General features: G+C 48.4%; 1 protein-coding gene across 2 annotated transcripts in view; it reads right to left on the reverse strand.

Annotated features, from left to right (window-relative positions):
- Positions 1-24,220, reverse strand: part of BIN4 (double-stranded DNA binding protein) — a 100,209-nt gene that overhangs the window by 58,166 nt on the left and 17,823 nt on the right. For both annotated transcript variants that reach the window (XM_087381363.1, XM_087381355.1), the window contains exon 3: positions 18,022-18,133. In XM_087381363.1, coding sequence (XP_087237489.1) covers positions 18,022-18,064 — 43 coding nt within the window. In that variant the 5' untranslated portion in view covers positions 18,065-18,133. The remainder of the gene's footprint in view (positions 1-18,021; positions 18,134-24,220) is intronic.

A 24,220-nucleotide genomic window follows, 5' to 3' on the forward strand; every position in this document is an offset into this window, starting at 1 on the left:
CGGACCGCCATGTATGCGGCACCTTTTTGGGGGTGTGGTATTTCAGCAGCGGAATGGAAGAGATTCGAGCAGCTACACGTGATTATGGGTTCCAGGATGATTCGGAGTAAGCCCTCGGTCCCCCATCAGATAGTACACGTAGAGTTTGCCATGATCCCTCTCCAGGTTGATGCCATTTTTCAGACAATGACCTTCCTCCATAGAGTCTGGGACCTACCTCGCGAGAGACTTCTGAGGCTGGCACTAGAGTCCTCCATACGACTATCTGAGAGTGGGGTAGGTACAACATGGTTTGCACGCGTCACCGCATGGTTTGCCAGTCACGGCATTGAAATGGATCGGCTTCCCCCATTTCAGTATAGCATGGATGCACCGCCCGAGTAGATCCCACGAGATGAGATTAACCGCATCATATGGTTAGATCTCCAGCTCCACACATCTCGCACTTTGGGGTGGGGGGGGGGGGGGCGGGCGGGGGACCAGAGTTCCCCACCAAGACCAAGCTCTACTATGACCACTTTTTGAGAGTATCGGAAGATGGGCTCATCATCAGACCTCAGTATCTCGAGGGCAGAGGAGTCGCACACGCATTGAGGATTGCCATCGGACAGATGCGGATCTTGTCCCATCAGCTGAGGATCGAGACGGGGAGAGCTGCATGCATACCCAGAGAGCGGTGGACTTGCAGGTTGTGCACGATGGGGGCGGTCGAGACAGAGGAGCACTTTCTATGTGTCCACCCAGCCTACTATGAGATCCAAGGGCGCTACCACTGCCTTTTTCAGGAGGGGTACGGCTTTGGCCCGCTTGGCCGCTTGCGACTTTCATATGAGGGAAAGGTGTCTCCATGGCCTCTCCATACCCCTTAAAAGTTAAACAAGGCAGGGCAATGGAGCTCACATGAGGACATGATGTGCACCCTTGTTGTGTTCAACACTTTCTTTTCGCTTTGGAAGAAGTGGGCTTTGAGAGTCACGCTTCTTTGAATGTGGAAATTGCACCAAGGTAAATGGTGAAGCACCCACGATCTACACCACAGGTTACTGAGGTAGACCGAGCGTAGAGGCAGGTCGTGGATTTCTATGCATTCGACTCATCCCCAAGGCACTCTGAGATAGAGGAGGAGGAGCTAGCTGACATGAGAGATATATGGATCAATGGAGGGAGCCGACACAGCATTGCCAGAAGAGGGGCGCAAAGATCGTACACGGCGTGACAGGCAACCAGAGCACACACGATCGAGGTCTGACCTATTTCAGCTCTCCTTAGGGGAGATTGATCGAGGCAAGGCATCACCCTTGACATAGCCCATCGGATCAAGAGATCGAGGAGACCACGTCCTCCACCACCACGGGAGACATCCCGATAAATGCACATACGTGAGCTCTTTGCATCTCATCAGAGAGCCATAATGGAGCCACGATACGTGGAGCCGGCTCACGCACTTGGGATTCTAGCTCTGAGCACTTGATATCTTTATGCCACTCTCATGCTATTTTGCTACTTTTTTTGCGATTTTGTACTAGTATAGCATTTTAGTACTCAGCAAGGGCCTTAGTGAGCCCTTTGCCCCAGCCCAAAGTGGTCTGTATGAGTTGCTTGATTCCGTACTTTGTCACATAGGCCCACAAGGCCTTTTGCGGATGTTAATATTGATAGGCATCGAGTGAGTCATGCCTTTGGCCCCGTCTGAAGGTAGGCATCGAGCGTGCCATGCCTTTGGTGTGCCGTCACACAGACAAACTATTCCTCTTTTAAACCCCAACAAAGTCACAGAAATCTGAGGATGCCATTCAAGCTTTCACCCACAAGAGGGCCTTGTTCTCCACCCACCTCCCCATGAATTGGACCATGGTGAGTTAAAACGTGAACGGGCCTCACGATCGCGATAGCAGCCACAGCAGATGATACTTCATCAAGAGTTATAGAAGTTTGTAATAAGATGAACAACGGATCTTCTCTTGATTCAAAAGTGCATGTTCTCAACAGCAAATATCAGATGCCAAGCCGCCTTCTCCTAGGGAGGGGACTTGAGGTTTGGTTTGCCCGCAATAGGCAAGAGGGTTGGAGCCTACTTTTTTGTTCTCATGTGCTAGCCCCAGTTGTTGTCGAACAGGGTGAGCTTATCATAGGGCAAGCAGTGTGGATGAATTTACGGGTGGGCGACTCCAAGATTGGGGTCCCAAACATGTATGCCCCAGCTTACAGACAGCAACACCATCGTTTCTTCACGGCGGCTTATCGAGAGCCTCCTAGATGTTGACCCTTGCATTGTTGAAGGAGACTTCAACAACCTAGAAAGAAAAAAAGAAAGAAAGTTTATTAAAGTCTTCGGAAGACCGATGGGTCTATGAGATTGTGAAAATCCTGATACAACAAGCTGTGGTAGTGGAGCTACTAAACGAGCATCCATACCAATGCAAAATGCAAAAATGCAGAATGGCAGTACTAAGTCCTAAGTACAACATAGTCATGTCCATGGTCGACTATATATCAATCTCAGCATCATCATCATCAGCGCCGCAGCAAGATATTAGAATGGATGAGGCAGTGGAGGCATGAAGTCGGCAATAGAGTGTTGTCGGCCACTCAGAAGTGCGGTCCTGGCACATCTCCTGGTCGTAGCTCTGCGTCTGACCAAGGCTAGTGTGACCCCCGGAGGGGATGTCCCCAAGTGCGATCTGTGTGTCGATCCTCTGTCTGAGCTGTCGGGTCACAGGCTTCGGGTCACGGTCATGTTGAGGCCTCGTCTCGTGGGGGTCCATGTGATCTAGCTAAAAGAATTCCATGATAGAGCTCTGAGAGGGATCAGCCGAGGAAGAAGTCTGCTCCTGTCTCCATGCTCGAAGTATCCTCTCGCGGTGTCTAAGTGCCTCATGAATGAAACTTGCCAAACACCGCTAGTCCGGGTAGGAGAGGAAACGGGCCAAAATCCCATAGCTATCCCTGAAGAGGCAGTGGAAACGCCCTTGGATCTCATAGTAAACAAGACACTTGAAGATGAAATGCTCCTCTGTCTCAACCTCCTGCATGTCACATAGTGTGCATATGTGCCTCTCCTTGGGTAGTCGCTCTGCTCTGCCGCTCTCAATGCGAAGTCTGTGTGAAGAGACCCAGAACTACCTAAGAGAGACCCTTAGCGAGTGGGGTAGGTGGATCTATGTGTATCCTAGTGGATCAATGAAACCCTCCACTGTGATATGTAAGAAGTGATCTCTATAGAAGCTAAGCTTCACTGGGAGTTCACTTGGTCCCAACTAGGTCCGAAATGTGCGCAGCTGTAGTAGATCCTCACGAATAACCTAGTTGACCTCATGTCATAGGAGGGGAGAGAACGGAGCATCCATGCTGTAGTGGAAGGGAGGTAGTCTATCCATGTGAAGCCCCAGTGGCTCAAACCATCTCTCTGTACGTGCATACCAACACCTCTGGTCCCCTCTTGTTGCAAGTGCCATAGAAGAGGATAGAGCTATCCATGGTAGCCTGCTACGCCCCGAGGTGTAATCCCCATATTCCCTAACTCGGTACAGGTACGTGATGACCTGAAATGCGGCATCTAACTATAAAGGGGGTGACCCAAACTCAGCCTGAATGATCTGATGAGGAATGGATGGCTTACCACGAATCATCCGTGATAACATGAGAACCTGTAGCTGCTCCACGTGGGCCCACTCTATATCCGACAAGTCTGGCCCCCAACAAGGGTTGCCGTACATCCCCGCTGGGCGAACCAAGGAGTCAAAAAGCAAACCCTTGGTGCATGGATCCTGAAAGTGTGAGCGGAAGCACTGCCTCTCTAGTCTGGCCAATGAAGCATACCCTCTGCTCAAGCGTGCCTGCATCGCGGGTCTCATAGTGAAGCTGGGTCTAGAAAAGATAACCCTAAGATAAGTGTATGATCAAACTATCTCAACAGGTGACCCCTCAAATGTGAACTGCTCCTGACGCACGATGGCTCGAGATGTATTGAAGATCATGACCTTGGTTTTACCCAGGTTCACCTTCAAATCATGAGACTCACAAAAGGACTGTAGTGCGTCTAGGTGTCTCTGGAGCCCCTTTGCCGAGGAAGACAAGAGAGCCACATCATCTGCGTAGAGCAATATCCGGATCAGCGTGCCCACAAGAGAGCAACCTACACCCCCCTCTGTCTGCATCACAGGCCAAACAAGGTAGGCGACAAAGGACACCCTTGTTTGATCCCGTTGGTGCTCATGATCTCGTCTGTCCATCCAAATCCTGCACGAACTCTGCCTAACTCTCTCGTAAAGTGCCATGACGGCCCAAATGATCTCCTGGTCATAACCCAAGTCCAATAGACGCCGTATGAGGCGGGCTCTCGGAACCGTGTCAAATGCCTTGCGGAAATCCACAAAGCAACAATAAACCCTCTGCTTCTATGCCCTCGCCTCCTCGATGATACATCTGAGCGTGAGAATGTGGTCCATAGTTCCATGATCACGCCGGAATCCGGCCTGTCTTGCTGCTCTAAGTCCTCGACACTCTGCAAATATGCTAACCTCGGAGTCAAGTACTGATGAATAATCTTGGACATGACATGTCCAATCATAATGGTCCTGTAGTTCTCCGGGCTCATGGGATCCCCTGCCTTGTGGATGGGTGAGATAGTGTTAATGGTCCAAGTGTGTGGAAACCCCAAACAAACAGCTTCATTAAAAAGCTTTGCTAAGATCGGGGCTAGGATGTTAATCCCATATGCAATGAACTCAGTGCATAACCCCTCATGATCCTTCGCTCAGCCATTATAAAGTTTCATTACGGCATCCTTTACCCCTCCTCTAGTGAAGAGGGTGCAGGATGTGGGGTGAGGCATGTGTGAGAGATTAGGGACTGGCTGATTTGGGATGTCATAAAGTGTGCGTGCATAATCAAACCAGATCTGAGTATCAGTGAGTGGCGGAGGGACCGTCCTTCTAGAAATCTCCGCCAGAAGTCCTTAGATTTGTTACTAAACAAAATGTTCAGTAGCTCCTCTTCGTTCCGACGAACGAAGTCTAGTTTCTTTCTCCGTACCAGTCTACGGTACTCGCGTAGCGTATCTGGTGTGCTTAGAAGATTGTTTTTGTTTCGAATCTAAGCTGACGGCGTAAAGCCGTACACTCATCATCGTACCAACTATTACAGGGTACGGTCCCAAGGGGTGGTGGATGGGTGGAGCGGGTGGTGTGGAGGAAAGCGTGAATGGCAACCTCGTGTAGTGAGTGGGTGACAAGGGCAGCACGATCCTCTAAAAGGGGTATGAAGTCAATATAAGCGAGAAGTATGTATAGACAGCCAGAGTAAGGAGGTGAATGATCCCGATCAAAGCGTATATCGTGGTAGGTGGAGTAAGAACTGAGTGGGATGGAAGGTGCTGTGTGAAGAGGGGTGGAGATGCTAAAGAAAAGGTATGTATGATCAGCCCCCGGGGGGAGAGGTGCTACAGTGAAGTCAATGATGCCAGCTGTAAAGGCAGGGGATCCCATGATGTAATCAACAACACTAGAGCCCCCCCATGTGGAAAGCATGTGAAACCACATGAGGCGGGCCACTTGTCAAGACCATTGTAGATAATGAGATCATGTATCCTGCCGAGGTCTAATAGAGCCTGCCCATAAGATGAGAATGGACCTTCCTGTCAGCCGAAACCCGTAGCATACCTATCTCCTCAAGGTCAATATCTGGCAATAGAGTAGAATCATCTCTGAAGTCAAGAAGTGGTACCTGACACGCCCTTATCCTCGCGTTGAAGTCCCCCACTAGGAGGACTTCTCCACGGCTAGAGAAGTCAACGATGGACTGATAAAGAGTAGCAAATGGGGATGTATCATCATTACCTCGGATATCTCTGTCAAAGTGGGAGGTCTCAGGGGGGAAGTAGCAAACTGCGACAAACAGATCCCGGCTGTCTATGTGCCGAATCCGGATCCAAAGAAATCTAGAATATGTATCTCTCTCCTCTACTGAAATGGTCCCCAGAAGTGTGGATCTGAAAAGGAATGCAACTCCACCTGAACCTCGAACTCCTCATGTACCCCTAATCTCATCTCTGTAGGCAGACTCCCATGTATATCCGTTGACTATTGGAAGAGGGCGCTCTGGACTCTAATGTGTATCTGTATAAAAGACTGTCGTGACCTGTATAGGATTCTGAGAAGTTCCCTGGTTCTGACCATTATGGTGCAGGACAGGGTCTCAGAAATCTGAGTCTCATAGATCCCGCTTCCCTATGTAGGGGAGGGGACACGTGCACTACGGGGGCCTGTAAGAAGTCGTCCCTCTCGTACCACTGCCCACTTCCCCTCCTTTCGGGCCTGATCCCGCTACTACAGCAAGGAGCACTTCTCCTCAACCTGTAGAGGTGTGAGGTCATCATCCATAGAGATCGCCGGCTGATCTCGAAGGACTAACCTACATCGTAGAGCTAAAAGTCGTGCCTGAGTGTCATGGAACCGTATGATCAGGGGTTGCTCTCGGTTGGGATCTCTCTCCACCCGCCATGCCCTCTCTATCCTGTGCTCAGTCACTCCTAGGGTAGCGGCCACGAACGCAGTCGCATCTGCCATCGGTGTAGCCTCAGTGCGTGGGATCCCACGTAGTCTGATGTTGAGAGCCTTACTAGCTCTCTGCTACTGCTCCATGAGGGTAGCCAAAACGGTTACCCTTGCGGGTTCCCCTTTGGCCACGTCAACCCATCTAGATGTCTTCTCAATAGCAGATTGCATGCTCATAATCTGTGCCTCGACCATCAGGGTACTCCCTAGGACAGTGTGTATGGCTGTGGCCTCCTGTCGGAGCTGCATGATATCATGTCTGAGTCCCTGAATGAGGCCAGCCTGCTCCCGAATGGCCCTAGCCTGCTCCTGTATGATGCGGCTCTGCTCCTGGTTGAAGCGGACATGCTCTCGTGCAAAACGAGTCAGCTCCATCTCACGCTCACGAAAACTATGTATCTCCATGAGCAGGGTCTCACAGGCCTCTGGCGTATCAGCCCACCCATGTCCAAGCTGAAACTCTGATGACTGAGGCATGAAAGTGTGGGACTGAGTCCGAAAACTCGACGGTGACTGAGTGAACTGGGTGAGGAACGAAGATGACAGTGGAATGCATGAGGTAGTCCCAACGGGGTGTGGAAGCGTGGGCTGACTGAGAGGGAGAGGGGAGAGTGAAGTGTAATGCAGAACAGTGTATGACACCTCCGAAGTAGGGGTCATAAGCGGTGCGAGGGCTGTAATAGGAGAGGAGGGGAAGGGAACAACCGGCGCCATGGGCATGAGTATGTCACTGTATCATAGATGTAGAGGAAGTTGAGGCTGGAACTGGAGCTGAGCCTGAAGTGGGGGCTGAAGTCAAAGTAGAGATAGAGATAGAGGGAGCTGAGGCTGGAACTGAAATTGAAACTCAAACTGTAGCGGGAGCGAGGTCGAGGTAGAGATAGAGGCTGAAGAGGCTGAGGCTGGTCTTGCCTTTGCTTTGCTGTCTACCCCGAGTGTCCACTTCGGTAGAGCCTCCTTTTTAGGGATGATTGTGGCTGGGAGGAGCACATAGGAGTAGTTCATCTTTGCGGTCAATGGTCGTGACCCCTAAAGATAGGTGAACTTTTATAGACTTCCGGGCAACCTTCCCTCTCCTTTGGTCAACAGAGGCATGACGACCTATTAGAGTGTCTTGATAGGTTTTATATAAGGGATGGGGGGATGCACAAATGAGGAGCCCCGGGAATTTTGGCAAGTGCAACGATGTATGATGCATGGACTCCCATAGAAGAGGTTTTATATTCCAATTGCCTTATTCTAGGAGAAGAACATTCAGCACTCAATTACAGAGGCAATAGCCAAAGAGCCCTCCTGGGGGCGGTTGGGCTACTGGATAGCATACGCGATTCAAAGGAGCATTGAGGAGCTCCAATCCCAAGCTCTTCATTTGACGGTACTCTCTTCAAGAGCGAGAGAGCATTGATGAGACAGAATCTGGCTTTCATAAGCGACTCAAAGAGCATGACCTAGTCTCACGGTGGGTCACAAACCGATTCAAGAGTGCGAGGCTTGACCTTCAGGCCACGGAGATCCATCAAGATGAGTTCTCTTATCGATCTTCCCAAGCACGGTGGGTACAGCAAGGAAACAAGATGACCAGGCAGTTCTTCCAGACGATTGGCCCCCATTCAACACGGACGCAGCTTCAGCGACTACAAAATCAAAGCGGATAGTTGCAATCGAACGCAGAGGAGATCCTAGAGATGACCACAAACTTCGATTGGCAATTGTTCCAGTCCAAGGTGTCACCCCCAAGGTTCTCTCATAAGGCAATATGGACTCATATCCTAATAGTGGTCTCTCTGAGTATAGGAGATTTGGGAGGCCCTCCCCCCTCAAAAATTCCTTGGGGAGGATGGATTGACACAATTCTTCTTTAGGTTCTTCTGGGAGCACATTAACACCCCTTATGTTGGCTTTCCGCAAGATTTTCGACTCTGGCTCTCTCCCTCAATCCTCAAGTCGTGGTTGGATTCATTTGATTCCAAAGGGGGGGGATAGGTATGACATTCGCCAATGGAGACCGATTACTTTGCTGGATACTGCTTACAAGGTCTTTGCAAACATCTTGAGCTTGCAGTTGCGACCCACCTCACTGATATCATTAACAACACACAAACAGGTTTTGTTCAAGAATGCAATATCTTGGACAACATCTTCACCTTTTGGGAGGCAGTTGGCTAGGCCCGCCGAGAGGAGTCTTAGGCTATTCGAGGGTCTTGGCTATGTATGCAAGGAGTGCAAGTCGAATGCTCATTGTTAGCCCTACAGGGGAGGCCTTTGCTCTTTCCCTCTTTGTTCAGCAAGGTTGCCTCCTAGCTCCCTTCCTTCGACTCTTGGTGGTAGAGGCTACACTCTCTGGCAGTAGGCCTTAATGGGATGCAGCTCAACCCGTCAAACGAAGGGTCTCGTAGATGACACGGTTCTCATTGTGAAGGGTTGGTGAAGAGCGTAGAGGGGGTCCAAAGAGCCCTAGAGACCCACTATTTGGCCTTGGGTGCTAAGATCAACTGGACCAAATCGATCGGCTTTCTCAAGTAGCTGAGGAGGTTCAGGAGATCCAAGATTTGGGGGGCTGTACTTGAGGGGTGCTTTCACATATGCCTCATTGATTAGCTCAGGCGGCTAGTGTGCAATTTGTTATGGGCAGATTCGGGTGGTACAAGACATGGGGCAAGTCCGACATGCCCGAGGGACTTCGAGAGGCAACCGCTTAAATGGGATCCCGAGGTTCATTGCAACAGCACACACACATTAATTGGGCCCAATGGGATAGTGGACCAGCTAGGTTCTTTGGGACTTCAAGATGCCTTCCTATAGCGGTGGAGTCATGAGGGTAGGCACTCTCTCATCTGAGGGGGGCAGGCACACGAATGGCAAAGATCGATGCAATCCTTGAGGCAAGGTGGGAGGCATTGTGCAGTGCCTCAAACCCTCATCCTTGGTACGGATAGTTTTGGAGGAGCCGGGTGCCTATCAGAATTTAGTTTTTGCAGCAATCCCTTGGCTCCTACTAGTGCAGACTCTACAAAGTGGAGATTGGAGACCTTCTTCAGCCCAAGGACAATGGCAGACCGTGAGGCGGATGAGATTTTGGACTCTCTTGAGTGGCAGAGGCTCAGTGTACTGGGCCGCTTGGGTAAGTTTGACCTAGTCCCGGTCTTCACAGGATAAGAGGGGGCACAATGGCGCCTTTGGTTATGGGAGGGCCAGCCTCTTCGGGAGATTCAGTAGGATCCGGGTGGTTCTAGCTCGCACGAGTAAGGCATGCAACAAGACTCCAATTGGGGGATGGTCGCGCGGCTAATAGAGGGGGTCATGTCTTCTCCATTGATCCAGCCTCTCCAGCATATACGATCCAGTGCCAACGGGTATTCAGGATAGAGGCACAAGAATGTGGCGCCTCCTCCCCACCTACCCATTGCCTTCGCTAGAGGATAGTGTATGGGAGACGGTGTCCACCATCACTACCTAGAACATCTGGATCGCCTGCTACAGTTTGGTGATGGAAGGCATCAGGTTCCCCTAGTAGCCACCCTTGTAGCCATCTAGCAGGATATCATTTACACCTTGCGCAATGCAAGACCTCATGGTCTAGGGCAACCACCGAAAGGAGGGAGCGCTTTTGCAAGGCTTGGCCTGCAAGTATTTTCTATGTTCTTACTGAGTGGAGGATTTGCTGGTTGTATAGACCTCAACCCTGGTTGTTAGCCCTTGTTCCAAAGATTTCCTAGGCAATGAGCTAGGTTCTCTGGAGACACAATACTTTTTCTGACAGCCAGTGTTTCTCTTTTCCATAATCAACACCTTTCAGATTGCTAATTTGTATGGTTGTTTTTTCAAGCATAAATAGAATCTCTTTTCTCTGGAAAAAACAAAGTATGCTTTACTTCTTTGTATATTTGTTTGAGCACTTTTTCTCAAATGTAGAAAAGTTACCTTGCTAACATTGAAGTCATCTTTATCTGTGTGACATAGACGGCTTGCAAGAGACGTATTTCTTGAAAAGGTGGAGACTCAATCATTGTTAGTTTTGCAAGACTTGTGTACAGTGTCAAGCATGCTTCATCTAATAGTTACTGAAGATTGTGCATTGCAACTATACTTGGAAGATATCAAATTTGAGGGGAGAAAGCACGTGTTCTCCACATTGCGAGCTGAGGATGGTAAAGCAAATATCAAGGTAGAAAGAAGAGGAGATGGCACCCCTCAAAATTTGTTAGAGCTTGACCTTCCACACACATGACAATCTTTGGGTAAGCAATCTAGTGCTATTCACTGCCCCAAAAAATACACATGTCTTACAGGTTTGCACTTCTCACATGATTCCTGATTGTAATGTTGTTTACATGATTGTCCTTAAGGTATCCTTTTTATTTGATGATAGAGAAAATGATACCCAAGTTACCGAAATCATGTGAGGGTGGATAGAAAATTGCAAATCCCACACTTTGCATATCTCCATTTACCATGCATTCAGTCATGCAACATGAACTTGCCATGCATTCACTCACGCAACCGGAACTTGCCAATTGCCCATGGTGGATAGACTTCACAACTGGACCTGTCCTGACAAGAGAGGGGGACAATTAGATGGAATCTGCCTCCAAGAAAAAGATGATTGAGGCCAACTCTGGGTAACTAAAGCATCAAATATCTACATGACAAATAAAGGCATCAACTGGAAGAATAGGTGAAACAAGAATTTGATTGCATGGCAATTGCTTGCTTTAGTTAGTTATTTTGGTGGATATATTAATATTTACTTCTTGAGATTAGTTATTTTGGTAGATATGTTGATATTTACTTCATGGTAATTTGTTTTAATTATAGGGATTGATTTGGATAGTTTTGCATAAGAGCAAATCGAGGAGGTCTTAAAAGATGAATTATTTTGTCGTTTTCATGACACAAAAAATTAAAGTAGCAAAGATTGTCACCTATTATGTATGGGTCATGGTTCCAATGCCATGTGAGGATGTTTAGTTGAGAGTATATCTCCATGGGAGTTCACTTTGCATCTGGCAAGCAGAATTCAATGTACTCAAAAATACATTTCTGCTGCTTGTCAATGGCTTCCAATGATCGGGTTTTCATCAGGATGGGTAAAAAAGTCAAGTGGGCTTCAGATTTCGTGCTTTTGGATTTCCCTTTAGGAAAAATTAGAGAGTGGTGTTGATGTCACGGGGACGTGAAGTTATGAACCGTGACTTACTTTGGCTTAGGGGGCTAGCCCAGGGGAAGAGACACTTCCCAAAAGTCCCTAGGTGCACACACTAGGCCTACTTGCTAGGGGCAAGGCAAGGCTTAGAGGAGTCTTAAAGTTAGGCCCAAGGAAACCAATGTTTCATTGGTTAGAAGGGGTTAGGATTTTAATGTGAGGGGCAAACCAATGTTCCATTGGTTTGCAAGGGTTAGAGCTTTAATGAGGGGGCCACGTGGCATTCCCTCATGCATACCTACCCTCTTCCTCTCCTTCCAAGGCAAATGGTATGGCCTTTCAACGCAGGCTGTACGGGATCTTTCACGTTGCACGAATCCCAAGGCGCTTTGATCATTGGCTGTACGGAGTCCTACGCACGCTGCATGATGTACGGCTATTGCACGCTCCTCGAGGCCACCGTACGGCTGTACGGACCTGCTGTTGGTGATTTGAAGCAGCCGTATTGCTGGACAGGCTACTGATCGAGGCTCGCTGCAAGTGTACAGGCTGCTGCACGACTCCCAAGGTCTTAATTGCTGGCTGTACAGACAGATGCATGCTTTTCTAGGCTGATTGTATGGACCTTTCACATGCTGTTGTACAGGATCCAAGGCGGACTGTATGGATGATTTTCCTGCTAGTACGAGTGATTTTGCTGGCTGTACGGACGTTTATTTGCTGGCTGTACAGACGTCATTAATGCTGCTGCTGCTGCACGGATTCCAAAGACTGCTGTATGGATGTTTATTTCCTGTTGTACGGCCCCTTTCCCTTGCTGTACGGCCTGTTTATCTTCTCTTTCCTACCCGTGATCCTCCTGCTCTTTCTCTCTCTCTGATTCCAGCTCGTAATCCCTCTCTTCCTTCCCCTCTCCTAGCTGCCTGTTACTCCGGCTAGCCTCAACACTGGATGTGTTGCTTCTGGAGGTGTTTCGGAGCTGAATTGAAGTCAATTGAAGCTGGTTTGAGTTCTCTTGTCGCTATCCTTTTCATGTGATTGCATTTGGAGATTTTTGGGAAGTGTCTGGATGCCTGGTCATTCACAGTTGGTTACAGTCTTTGTGAAATGTTTGGATACTTTTACAGTTGGTCATGGACAAATGGTGAATGCCTTAGCTTTGCCTTAGCACTTGGGTGCTAGTGTGTGCACTAGGATGGAATGCATCCAAGGTTTGGCTTGGATAGTGGAATTGCCCGTGGGGCAGAGCACAAGGAAGAGCCCTTGTTGTATGTACCAATTTCATTCCTAAAGAAATAAATAAATACCGGAAGGGGCGCCAAGTGTTTGGGGGCAGTGTGGTGTCTTGTACTTGGTTTTATTGAGCAGGGGCATTCTAGCCTCCATCTAGTTAGTTCTCAAGTTGTTTCTAAATGGTATTGTTTAAAGTTAAGTGGTTGGAAATGATGCAATGTGGCTGTGAATAATGAATATGCAATGCAAGTTATGGTCTACTACCCTTTAGGAAACTTAAGGCCGGTTTCAGTGGTTCCATTGCCGGGATATCACCATCTTCCTACAGAGGTGAGCCCTGGGAGTGTTGGGTGAAGAAAGCCCCATTGCATTTTTGTTACAGCCATATCATCAACAATCATGTTGCACTGCAAGAGATCACTGACTAGCTCCGAGCAGGAAGACAGCTTTGAGGATGGAGCACAACACCAGTGAGGGTGAAGAAGAGCAAAATGATGAGGGACAGCATGTTTCTCCTGAGCATGCCACTGAGGATTCGCAGGACGAGTTAGATGAGTCAGAGGAGCTTGATCCCAATGCCCTTTTTCAATTACAAATGCAAAGTGCAGTGGAAGCCCTGTCACAGCTGCAACAGACTTTCTTGGAGATTATGCAAGCTTATCCTGGTGGTAATGCTCCCCCTGGAAGCAAAAAGACAGCTGAGAAGAAGCAGACAAAGCATAAGACGACTCAAAGGCATGTATCTTTTAGTAGACAGCCACCAGAGATGCCCACAGTCACCCCTGTAGCGGGTAATGTCAATACTTTTCATTCAGTTAATCAAGGACAGCAAGTCCTTCCTCAGCCCATGAAGCCTCCAGGATATTTTGGCGGAGGATCGGTTTTTCAATCAATGGTGGGACAGCCCACCAAAGGGCTTCGTATGCCTGGTACATACTTGGGTAGTTTCCAGCCAGGAATGCAGAATTTGCAGCAGCATATGGAGGGTGGAATGCTCCCTGCAAATGCCAATATGATGTATGCAAACATAGGGATGCAACCCGGTATGCAGACAGGGATGCCAGGAATGATAAGCAACACTTGGAGTGTGCCACAGATGCAAGGAATGGGATCTGGAATGGTCAACCCCACTATGGGCACAGGCGATATGGTACAGAATATGGGATCCACGAAGCCTCCACCATATTTACAGCCCCCAGTCAGGATGACTCTTTCACGAAAAGGAAATTTGCCAAGACAACCAAAGTCAAGCTTGATGTGGACCAGCGACCTAATTGTAAGCCCAGTACCAGAGAGAGATTGTCTCCTGAGGAACGGCAAGCCCTATTTGAAGCTGGAAAGTGTTTCCTTTGCAAAGAAGCGGGCCATCATGCCAAAGATTGCCCCAATCGTAAACGGAAACAACCTATGGGAGCACAAGAAGTAAAAGGACAGCCACACGTGCTAGAAGATTTGTTTTCCTTTGGTAGAAAGCACGAATATTGGTATGCATGATTGTAACAGCCAGAAATTGGAGAGTCTCCTCTTTCTAGGCTGCTTTGTTATTTGCAGGATGTTTATTCCCTGCTAGTTTTGCATGGTAATTTGCAGGATGGTTCTTCCCTGCTAGTTTTGTTGTTTTTTGTATCAGTCAGAAGATGGAGAGTCTCCTCTTCTAGGCTGAATGGTAAATTGCAGAATAAGTAGTCCTTGTTACTGTTGGATTGCTCGTGTTGTCCGGCATGGCTAGAGCAGCACATCCATGTATCACATGCCTGTTTTGGATGCTCTTGTTGCCCGGCATGGCTCGAGCAGTAAATCCATTTAGTACATGCTAGTTGGTTTTTTATTTGAACCATGAGACAAGGATCCAAGTCTAGCATAGATCGGCTGAACCGATTCAGCTTGCGGTGATGCAAGTCTGAAAGGATTTCGAGTACCAGGATCTATGTTCCTAGGATCCATTATTGTGATGTGTGTGTGGTTTCAAGTTATTGGAGGTTAGTGAACTAGCAGATTTCACTTAGAGTGGTGTAGTCCACTCAGTTGTTGTGCTTTGAGCTGACTTCGGTTGTAGCTCCTTCAGGCTCAGTAGAGCATAGGTCTAGAGCATTGCCTGATGCTCAAGAGGGGGGTAGTTCCTCCAACCCCTTGTCAACAGACAGGCTCACGGTATCTATAAGTCGCTTGGTGACACTGTATGTCTCACCTGAGGTATTGTTTGCTTACAATACATCTGCTACGGGACTTCTATGATGAGTGTACTAGTCACTCCACACGGATGATGCATTGATATATGGATGGACACGCGCGCTCTCCAGACTCCTAGACCATATCATCATTGCTGGTGGTTTATGTTTATAGCAGCAAACTTGATAGTTTGCTGTTTCAAGAGGAGGGTATGTCACAAGGACGTGAAGTTATGAACCGTGACTTACTTTGGCAAATAAATGTCCGTACAGTAGTCTTTGGAATCCGTGCAGCAGCAACAGCATTAATGGCATCCGTACAGCCAGCAAATAAACGTCCGTACAGCCAGCAAAATCACTCGTACTAGCAGAAAAATCATCCGTACAGTCCGCCTTCGATCCCGTACAACAGCACGTGAAAGGTCCATACAATCAGCCTAGAAAAGCGTGCATCTGTCCATACAGCCAGCAATTAAGACCTTGGGAGTCGTGCAGCAGCCTGTACACTTGCAGCCAGCCTCGATCAGCAGCCTGTACAGCAGTACGGCTGCTTCAAATCACCAACAGCAGGTCCGTACAGTCGTACGGTGACCTCGAGGAGCGTGCAATAGCCGTACAGCATGCAGCGTGCGTAGGACTCCATACAGCCAATGATCAAAGCACCTTGGCATTCGTGCAACGTGAAAGATCCCGTGCAGCCTGCGTTGAAAGGCCATACCATTTGCCTTGGAAGGAGAGGAAGAGGGTAGGTATGCATGAGGGAATGCTACGTGGCCCCCTCATTAAAGCTCTAACCCTTGCAAACCAATGGAACATTGGTTTGCCCCTCACATTAAAATCCTAACCCCTTCTAACCAATAAAACATTGGTTTCCTTGGGCCTAACTTTAAAACCCCTCTAAGCCTTGCCTTGCCCCTGGCAAGTAGGCCTAGTGTGTGCACCTAGGGACTTTTGGGAAGTGTCTCTTCCCCTGCCTCTTGTACGGCCCCTTTCCCTTGCTATACGGCCTGTTTATCTTCTCTTTCCTACCCGTGATCCTCCTGCTCTTTCTCTCTCTTTGATTCCAGCTCGTAATCCCTCTCTTCCTTCCCCTCTCCTAGTTGCCTGTTACTTCGGCTAGCCTCAACACTAGATGTGTTGCTTCTGGAGGTGTTTCGGAGCTGGATTGAAGTCAGTTGAAGCTAGTTTGAGTTCTCTTGTCACTATCCTTTTCATGTGATTGCATTTGGAGATTTTTGGAAAGTGTCTGGATGCCTAGTCATTCACAGTTGGTTACAGTCTTTGTAAAATGTTTGGATACTTTTACAGTTGGTCATGGACAAATGGTGAATGCCTTAGCTTTGCCTTGGCACTTGGGTGCTAGTGTGTGCACTAGGATGGAATGCAGGTTATAGCCAAGGTTTGGCTTGGATGGTGGAATTGCCCGTGGGGCAGAGCACAAGGAAGAGCCCTTGTTGTATGTATTAATTTCATTCCTAAAGAAATAAATAAATACCGGAAGGGGCGCCAAGTGTTTGGGGCCAGTGTGGTGTCTTGTACTTGGTTTCATTGAGCAGGGGCATATTCTAGCCTCCATCCAGTTAGTTCTCAAGTTGTTTCTAAGTGGTATTGTTTAAAGTTAAGTGGTTGGAAATGATGCAATGTGGCTGTGAATAATGAATATGCAATGCAAGTTATGGTCTACAGCCCTTTAGGAAAGTGAAGGCCGGTTTCAGTTGAATTCATTACCTAGAATACATTGACTAAAGAAAGAAAACAAAGAAAGCTTATTAACATATATGGAAGACCGAAGGGTCTATGAGACTAAGAAAAACTAGATACGATGAAAGCTAAGGGGCAGGGCCACTAAACGGGCATCCACACCCAAGGCTGGTGTCTGTGATGAGAAAATAAATATATCATGCTGTCGCTATAAGAGAGAGAACCCACATGTAGCTATAAAGGGCAATGAGGGGAATTCTCTAGCCATCAGTCAACAGGTCAGCTATCCATTCGAGTGGGTTGGTTGGACCTATGTATGCTGTCTATGGGACCAACTCCATCTGTCAATTGAGAATAGGCAAGATGAGCTGGACTGACAACGGCTCTGGATCTAGTGAGGCCTAGCGTCATCGGGGAAGAAATGTTGTCTAGCAATTGCTGCAGTCACTCCAGTGGCTTTTCTCCCCACATCGAATAGAGAGGAGAAGTCTGCAATCCTCATGTGAGTGTCCATGAGAGGTCAAGTCTGTGACGTGCACTCCGGATCTCTACTACGTCAAGACCCCTGCTGCCCCTGGCTCGAGTCACCGAAGAAAAAATCTGTGATTGTCCTCTGACTTCTGCATCTATGAAAATTATGAAAATCTTGTATTCAAACTCCTACAATCATATGTGAATCATAGGATCTTTGTATGTGTTGCAGGCAGCAGAAACAAATGGTCCATTTTCCAAGCATTTGAAAACACATTTGCAAACGTGACATTTCCAAACGTGAGGCAACTATGCAGGCCACAGCTATTGTCAAGAAACGTGGGTCTTTTAAGTTTTTCAAAGCTGGGTGCACATTTCAAACTGATGAGTTTTGTAAAGCATTTGTTCCTGTGTACATTGATAAATGTTTGCTGAGCTGAAGTTGACAAATCCTCCACTCATCTCATTGCAGTCAAGTTGCCCTTGCCAAGAAAACGTCCTTACTATGGCTTTCTCTAGGTAAGATGGCTAAGTTGAAATAGGTATGACTGACAAGATTGTGTACTTCTGTTCTTCTTGGAGGAATTTGGAGATCTCCATAGGTGTTCCCAGACTTCATCTTCTTTGTTCCCTTTGGAATTGTGGAGCAATTATACTTGATGCATGAATAGCAAATGTGAGTTTGACATAACATAATAGACAAATCTCTCCTTCTTTTGCTTCTCTCTATTAAATGCCAAGAGAACGTCACCTTTGAGATCTAACAGAAAATGATCCTCCTGATTTGCCAACATGCTAATGCGACCAACTGCTCCAATATCACCACTTAGATCTGAAGCATCCCCATCACATTCCAAAAGAACCTGCCATAAAAGCGTGCTTCTTTAAATGCATATTGCTCCTAGCTTTTCAAAAATCATGTTGCCATCAACATTTGAGCACACATTTATAAACAATGCCAAAAAACTATTGTTTCACACAAGGGGATCGATATATAAACATGCAGTTTTGACTTGGCTGAACAAATTGTCATCATGAAAAACTGCATATCACATCATGGACACCTTGGAGCATAGATTATAGAAATGGGAGACAGTTGAGCTTGGTACAGTGAACCCAGTTGAAAGAGGGGGATGTGCTCCCCCCATTTTCTCAGGACGGGAGCAACAGATTTATTCAGCCGACTCCTGTCAGGATACACCGTGAAGCAGGTGTAACCCATATCTGTTAACGTACCTCCACTTCAATTCACTAGAAAAGGCCAGGATAGAGAACTGTCCACAAGATCTGAGATATATTGAAAATCTCTTGATTAGGAGAACAATAGAAAAACCATGTGCTCATTCAGTATCTTGCCGAGAATACTGTGATCCATCATGTGGAACAAGCATAACAATATCCATTCAGGACTGTTGAAAAAACAATTTTAAGTTATTGTGTTTACAGCTACTAGCAAAAAACACAATGGCATAGAATGATTAGTCCATGTTTGAAAACTCGTCCAAACAGTTGAAATTTCGGAAGTGATTGGAGCCTATAAGATGTGTGAATCTTTTGATGGTTACATAACAAAATAAGACTGGAGACCAATCTAAACTTTGCCACAATTGTTTTGAAACAAGAATTTGTATCTTAAATCTTCTGGTTAAGTTCTTCTATTTGGCCATCTAGTAAAGGACTTGAAAGCTCAAATGGTGTGTTGTAAATGGTGAAGTTTAATGTGTTAAGATGTTAATCCTTGTAGGTGGGATGTTGGAATGGTCCCCTCCCCATCTGTGAGCCCCCAAATGAGGGGAGGTGCACCAGGGTAGGTTACGAGCAATGTGGGCAGTAGGTGAGCCTGCCACATGGGCAGGTCTAACACGGAATGCAAGGCTGCCACATGGACAGCACATGGGCTGTCATGTGGGCAGCAAGGATACAAAGAACATGAAAAAGGTGTTGGAAAACGTGGGATAGAAGAGAAACATCTTGGAAGAGAAGTGAGAACACAAGATGCAAACCAAAAGTGTGTTCTATTCATTGTGAGAGGGAAGTCCCTCTTTTATAGAAATGGAGAGAGGGTGGCCTAAATCAATGGCACCTCTCCTACATCAAAGGAGGTAGCTCCTAAATCATAGGAACTCCACAATTATAGGCACCACCCCATGTGGGGGCCTTTGCATTACATCATCACCTATGTCATGGCCTATGGCACTAAGTGTGCCTCTTCTGCACACACACACACAACCATATGACTGCTAGTGGATGCACACATGCACCTAGCAAGCCCTTGATCACACATATCCCAACATACCCCCCCTCAAAGGTTTGCCTCTTGCTATGTCAAGGATACATCTAGTCACATAGTTTCTCATGCCATCTCATGGTGGTCAAGGATAAATCTATGGCTAGGATCTCATGCTAGCAAAGGTGCCCAAGGGTCAAGGCTTACAAAAATGGGATAGACCCCCCCAAATGGTTATCTCCCTTGCATGTTCAAGGATTAATCATAGGCCTTTGTATGGACCAAGTTTCTCATGTCTGCAAGAGGTACCATGGAGGCAAAGACATAACACATGGTCTACATCATATGGTGACTAGAGGTGATTTACAAAAGATACAACACTTAACATTCTTTTTGGAGTATTATTCCAGGCAGAAAACCTCAAAAATTTGACCAAGTGATGATTACGTTTATTTTAAAGATGTTGGACCTTAAAAGACCCAATCTTCTACCACAAAGTTTGTTTGTGCATTTGTTGAATTACTTTCCTCAATCAGATTTGCCTTGGCATTCTTTGTAAATGCTTGATCATCTTCAAGCTTTCTAGTATCCAAAAGTGATGTCTCTTGTTGAAGAGACTTTCAAGCAATATGAGTATCATCCTTCATCTTGAAACCTTTGAGGAAGCCTTTAATGTTGATCTTGACATCCATATACATCTTGTCATTTGCCAATGAAGTTGACATGAAATTAAAATGTGAAGAGAGTAGATCTTCCTTTTTCAATGGTAGCACCAGAAATATCTCATCAACAAGAATGTTGTAATTGAGAAGTACAAAACACTTCCAAAAGGAAACATACTTTGAAAAATAGTCATCAACATTTGCATCCATTCGTTCACCACTATGAGTGATCATAAACTTCATGATTGTAGAGGAGGATTCCATAAAGTTTGTCTCACCATATGCATACCATACTTGCTCATCTCCATATATGTTGGCATGTCTCCACCATGTTATGCTCACACCTTGTCCTGAGCACTTCAATTTGTGCTTGTTGTTGATGAAGGTCTTCATGAGATTTTTCTTGACTCTTGCCTCAAAAACATCATGATTTCTACCTCCCCTCAATGAGAATTGTCCAAACACCATCATATGCTCAAAAGTCAAGTCCATCATATGAAGAATTATTGACTAAAGACTATTTGACCATTCACATAGAAGTTTTGAATCAGTTACAAATGTGGTCAAAGTAATCAGTCAAAGACCATATCAGTGGTAGACTGAAGCAAACAAATACTGACTGATTTTCACAAAAGCCCCAAAAAATAAGTTTGACCACTCAACATTTTGACCATAAAACTGTCAAAAATCAAATCCAGCAATAGGCAAGGAATGGAGGGCAAAATTCAAACCGTTGAAGAGTGCATTCAAGGGGCATTTGCAGCAGAATGAAAGCTTGATTACCAAAGAACAAGCACCAGCAATGATAGGCGGAATAGTGCGCTATGTCACCCAGGAGACGTGCACCTTCTTGAGCTGTAGTTTTGGTGATTACTCCTCTTTAGAACAACCATTGGGCCTCATATTTGGACACAAGGGAGCTTGTGGTGTCGCCCACCTGTGGCTAGAAGGAATTGTCGAAGAGTCAAGGCATTGGGCAGAATTGTGTGAAAGTTTGCTAAGCGAAGAAGCTATCGGCACGAGCGTATGCGGGAATATATTTCTAATTGCTTGCAGCCAAGAGGTCGCCCATATTCAAGGATGCTTGGTATGAAATAATGCTAGCCTAGGCAAGATCTAGAACTTAAATCTATGATACCAAATGTTGGAAAATGTGGGATAGAAGAGATGCATCTTGGAAGAGAAGTGAGAACACAAGATGCAAACCAAAAGTGTGTTCTATTCATTGTGAGAGGGAAGTCCCTCTTTTATAGAAATGGAGAGAGTGTGGCCTAAATCAATGGCACCTCTCCTACATCAAAGGAGGTAGCTCCTAAATCATAGGAACTCCACAATCATAAACACCACCCCATGTGGGGGCCTTTGCATTACATCATCACCTGTGTCATGGCCTATGGCACTAAGTGTGCCTCTTCTACACACACACACACACACACAACCATATGACTGCTAGTGGATGCACACATGCACCTAGCAAGTGATCACACATATCCCAACAAAAGGTCTGTCATGTGGGCAGCAATCATACAAAGAACAAACAAGTAAAGAGATGCCGCATGGGCAGCACAATCAAAGAAGGTACCTAGCTGCTTGGAGAGATCTGCAACAGACTTGGAGCAGTAGAAGAGCTTGGAATCCTGCCAGATTCACCCGCAATGCCACATGGCATGGTCTAGGTTGTTCAGCAACAATACGGACAGATTCATGGCCTGGAACAGACCTAGAAGGTATCTGTCAGCCTGCATGGAGGTTTGAAGCACGGTGAGCATGATGGACCCACACGGGGAGCACCAGGAGCAAGCCAGGATGTCAGGCGTGAAGCACAGATTATAGAAATGGGAAATAGAGAGCTTGGTACAGTGAAACCCAATTGAAAGAGGGGATGTGCTTCCCCCATTTTCTTAGGACGGGAAACAAGAGATCTATTCAGCCTACTCCTGTCTGGATACACCATGAAGCAGGTGTACTCATATCTGTAAACGCACCTCCACTTTAACTTGCCAAGACAGAACTGTCCACAGGATATGAGATATATTGAAAATCTCTGGATTAGGGACCTCTTAGGTCTCTACACAAAGTGTGGAATTGAAATAACGGCGCTCCTGCGAGCTTCCCTCTCCCCATCGCTAGCTACCTCCACTCCCTAGCCCCCCCCCCCGCCGCGACCACCCCCCGCCCCCCGTCTCTCCACCCTCGCCTTCCGCTCGCCATCCCCCTCACCCGCCGCCTCGCTCACCCACCACCCATCCCTCCGCCTCGCTCGCCGCCTCCCATCCCCCGCCCCCTGCCTCTCCGCCCTCGCCCCCCCGCCCGCCCTCGCTCACCCGCCCCCCTCGCTCACCCGACCCGCCCCTCGCTCACCCGCCTCGCTCACTCCACCCAACCCCCTCGCTCCCCGCCTCCATCCCGCTCCCCCCCGTCCCCCGCGCCCTCACCCGCCTCTCCGCCACTCCGCCTTCCACCCCCCCTCGCCTCCATTCCGCTCCCCCCGCTTCCTTCTGCTCCACCCCCCCCTTTTTTTTTTTTTTTCGCCTCCACTCCGCTCCCCCGCCCTCCGATTCACCCCTCCGCCCCCGCCACATCACCCCCGCCCCCCCCGCCCTCCCGCGCCACCCGCCTGCCCCGTACCCTTCACCCCGCCTCGCCCGACCCCCCCCGTTCACCCACCTCGCTTCGCCCGCCCCTCTGCTTCACTTCACCACCCCGCCTCCACCCTCCGCCTCCGCCACCATCCCTTCCATACCCAGGCGCCATCCTCCCGCTTCGTCTCCCCTTTTGGGGTGGCAGCCTGTTCTTCATCGGAAGCTTGCAGTTAGTCTTGGCGGTATGGCGGCCCCCTGCCCCCTACCCGGATCCGGAGGCCCAGTCGGACCCTCCCTCTCCAGATGCCTACCGCGTTATCCTGACAGAGCAACAATCATCTCGTGTGCAGGAGGTTGCCACTGACTTTGCCCGTACCTCTGTTTACGGTAGAGTCATTGGACACTCTCCCTCCAGAGCAGCCATCAGGGACTGGCTCCAGTCCACTCTCCTGCTAGAGGATGGCCATATTGAGGAGGTGGCCCTTATGGGAAGGGGCATCTTCTGGCTCAAACTCTCCAATGAGAAAGCTGCGAGCAACCTGATTGCCGGTTCCCCCACATCGGTGGATGGAAAGATTATCATGATAGTCCCGTGGTACCGTGGATTCAACGCAGCAGATTTTGATGTTCGGTTCCGTATACCTCGCCACCCAGTGACACTAGTTTTTCCAGGGCTTGCTGCTGAGCTGCGGCCGATTGTCAGGGACTTGGGCTCCCATTTTGGATGGGTTATGCACGACACCTTCGCCGATGCGGTGACCACGGCAGGAGCCCCCCGTGTCCGAGTGGCTGTGGCAGACCCTGCGACCCTCCCTGCAGTGATCGAGATTGTGACAGATGCCGGCAGCATCACCCAGAGCATGATAGTCACCGGACAGCCAGGTCAGTGCCTGAGGTGCCATGGCTTTGGGCACTTGGCGGCTGCGTGCCCACGCTTCGCCAGTTCATCTCGACCCCCCCCGTCCCCGCCTCCTCCGCCCCCGCCCCCCCCCCCCCGGCGGACAGTCACGTCAGGAGGAGCCGAGGCAGGCGGAGCCCGGTCCAGAGTTAGTGGGTGGCTGGACCGAGGTTAGAAGGAAAAGAGGAAGGAACAAGAAGATCTCGGATAAAGGCAAGGAGGCAGAGGTTACCCTTCCGGCAGCAGCACCCCAGAGACCTGACAGGCAGCCGCCCGAGGGACCTGGGAGAGCTTCTTCGTCGACGGCAGGCCGCCCTTCACAGCCTCAGATCCCCCCCTCTCCCGCTCCCCCGTCCCTTCCCACTCAGTCCCAGTCCCCTCCCCAGTTTCCCCTCCCTTCGCCCGGCCCGCAGCCTCAGCCTCCGTCTCTTCCTCCTCAGTCTCCTTCTCCTCCCTCTCAGCCCCAGCTCCAGAGGAGTCCCCATCCCCCCCCTCCCTCCGCTCCCCTCGACTCCTCTACAGTGTTAGCTGCACCCTCGGCTTCCCAGTCGAGGGCAGCCCCCGATCCGCCTCCTCCACCT

The sequence above is a fragment of the Dipteris shenzhenensis genome, chromosome 1, assembly GCF_047967505.1.
Source record: "Dipteris shenzhenensis isolate YYH24624 ecotype China chromosome 1, Dip_SZ_1.0, whole genome shotgun sequence".
Classification (NCBI taxonomy): domain Eukaryota; kingdom Viridiplantae; phylum Streptophyta; class Polypodiopsida; order Gleicheniales; family Dipteridaceae; genus Dipteris; species Dipteris shenzhenensis.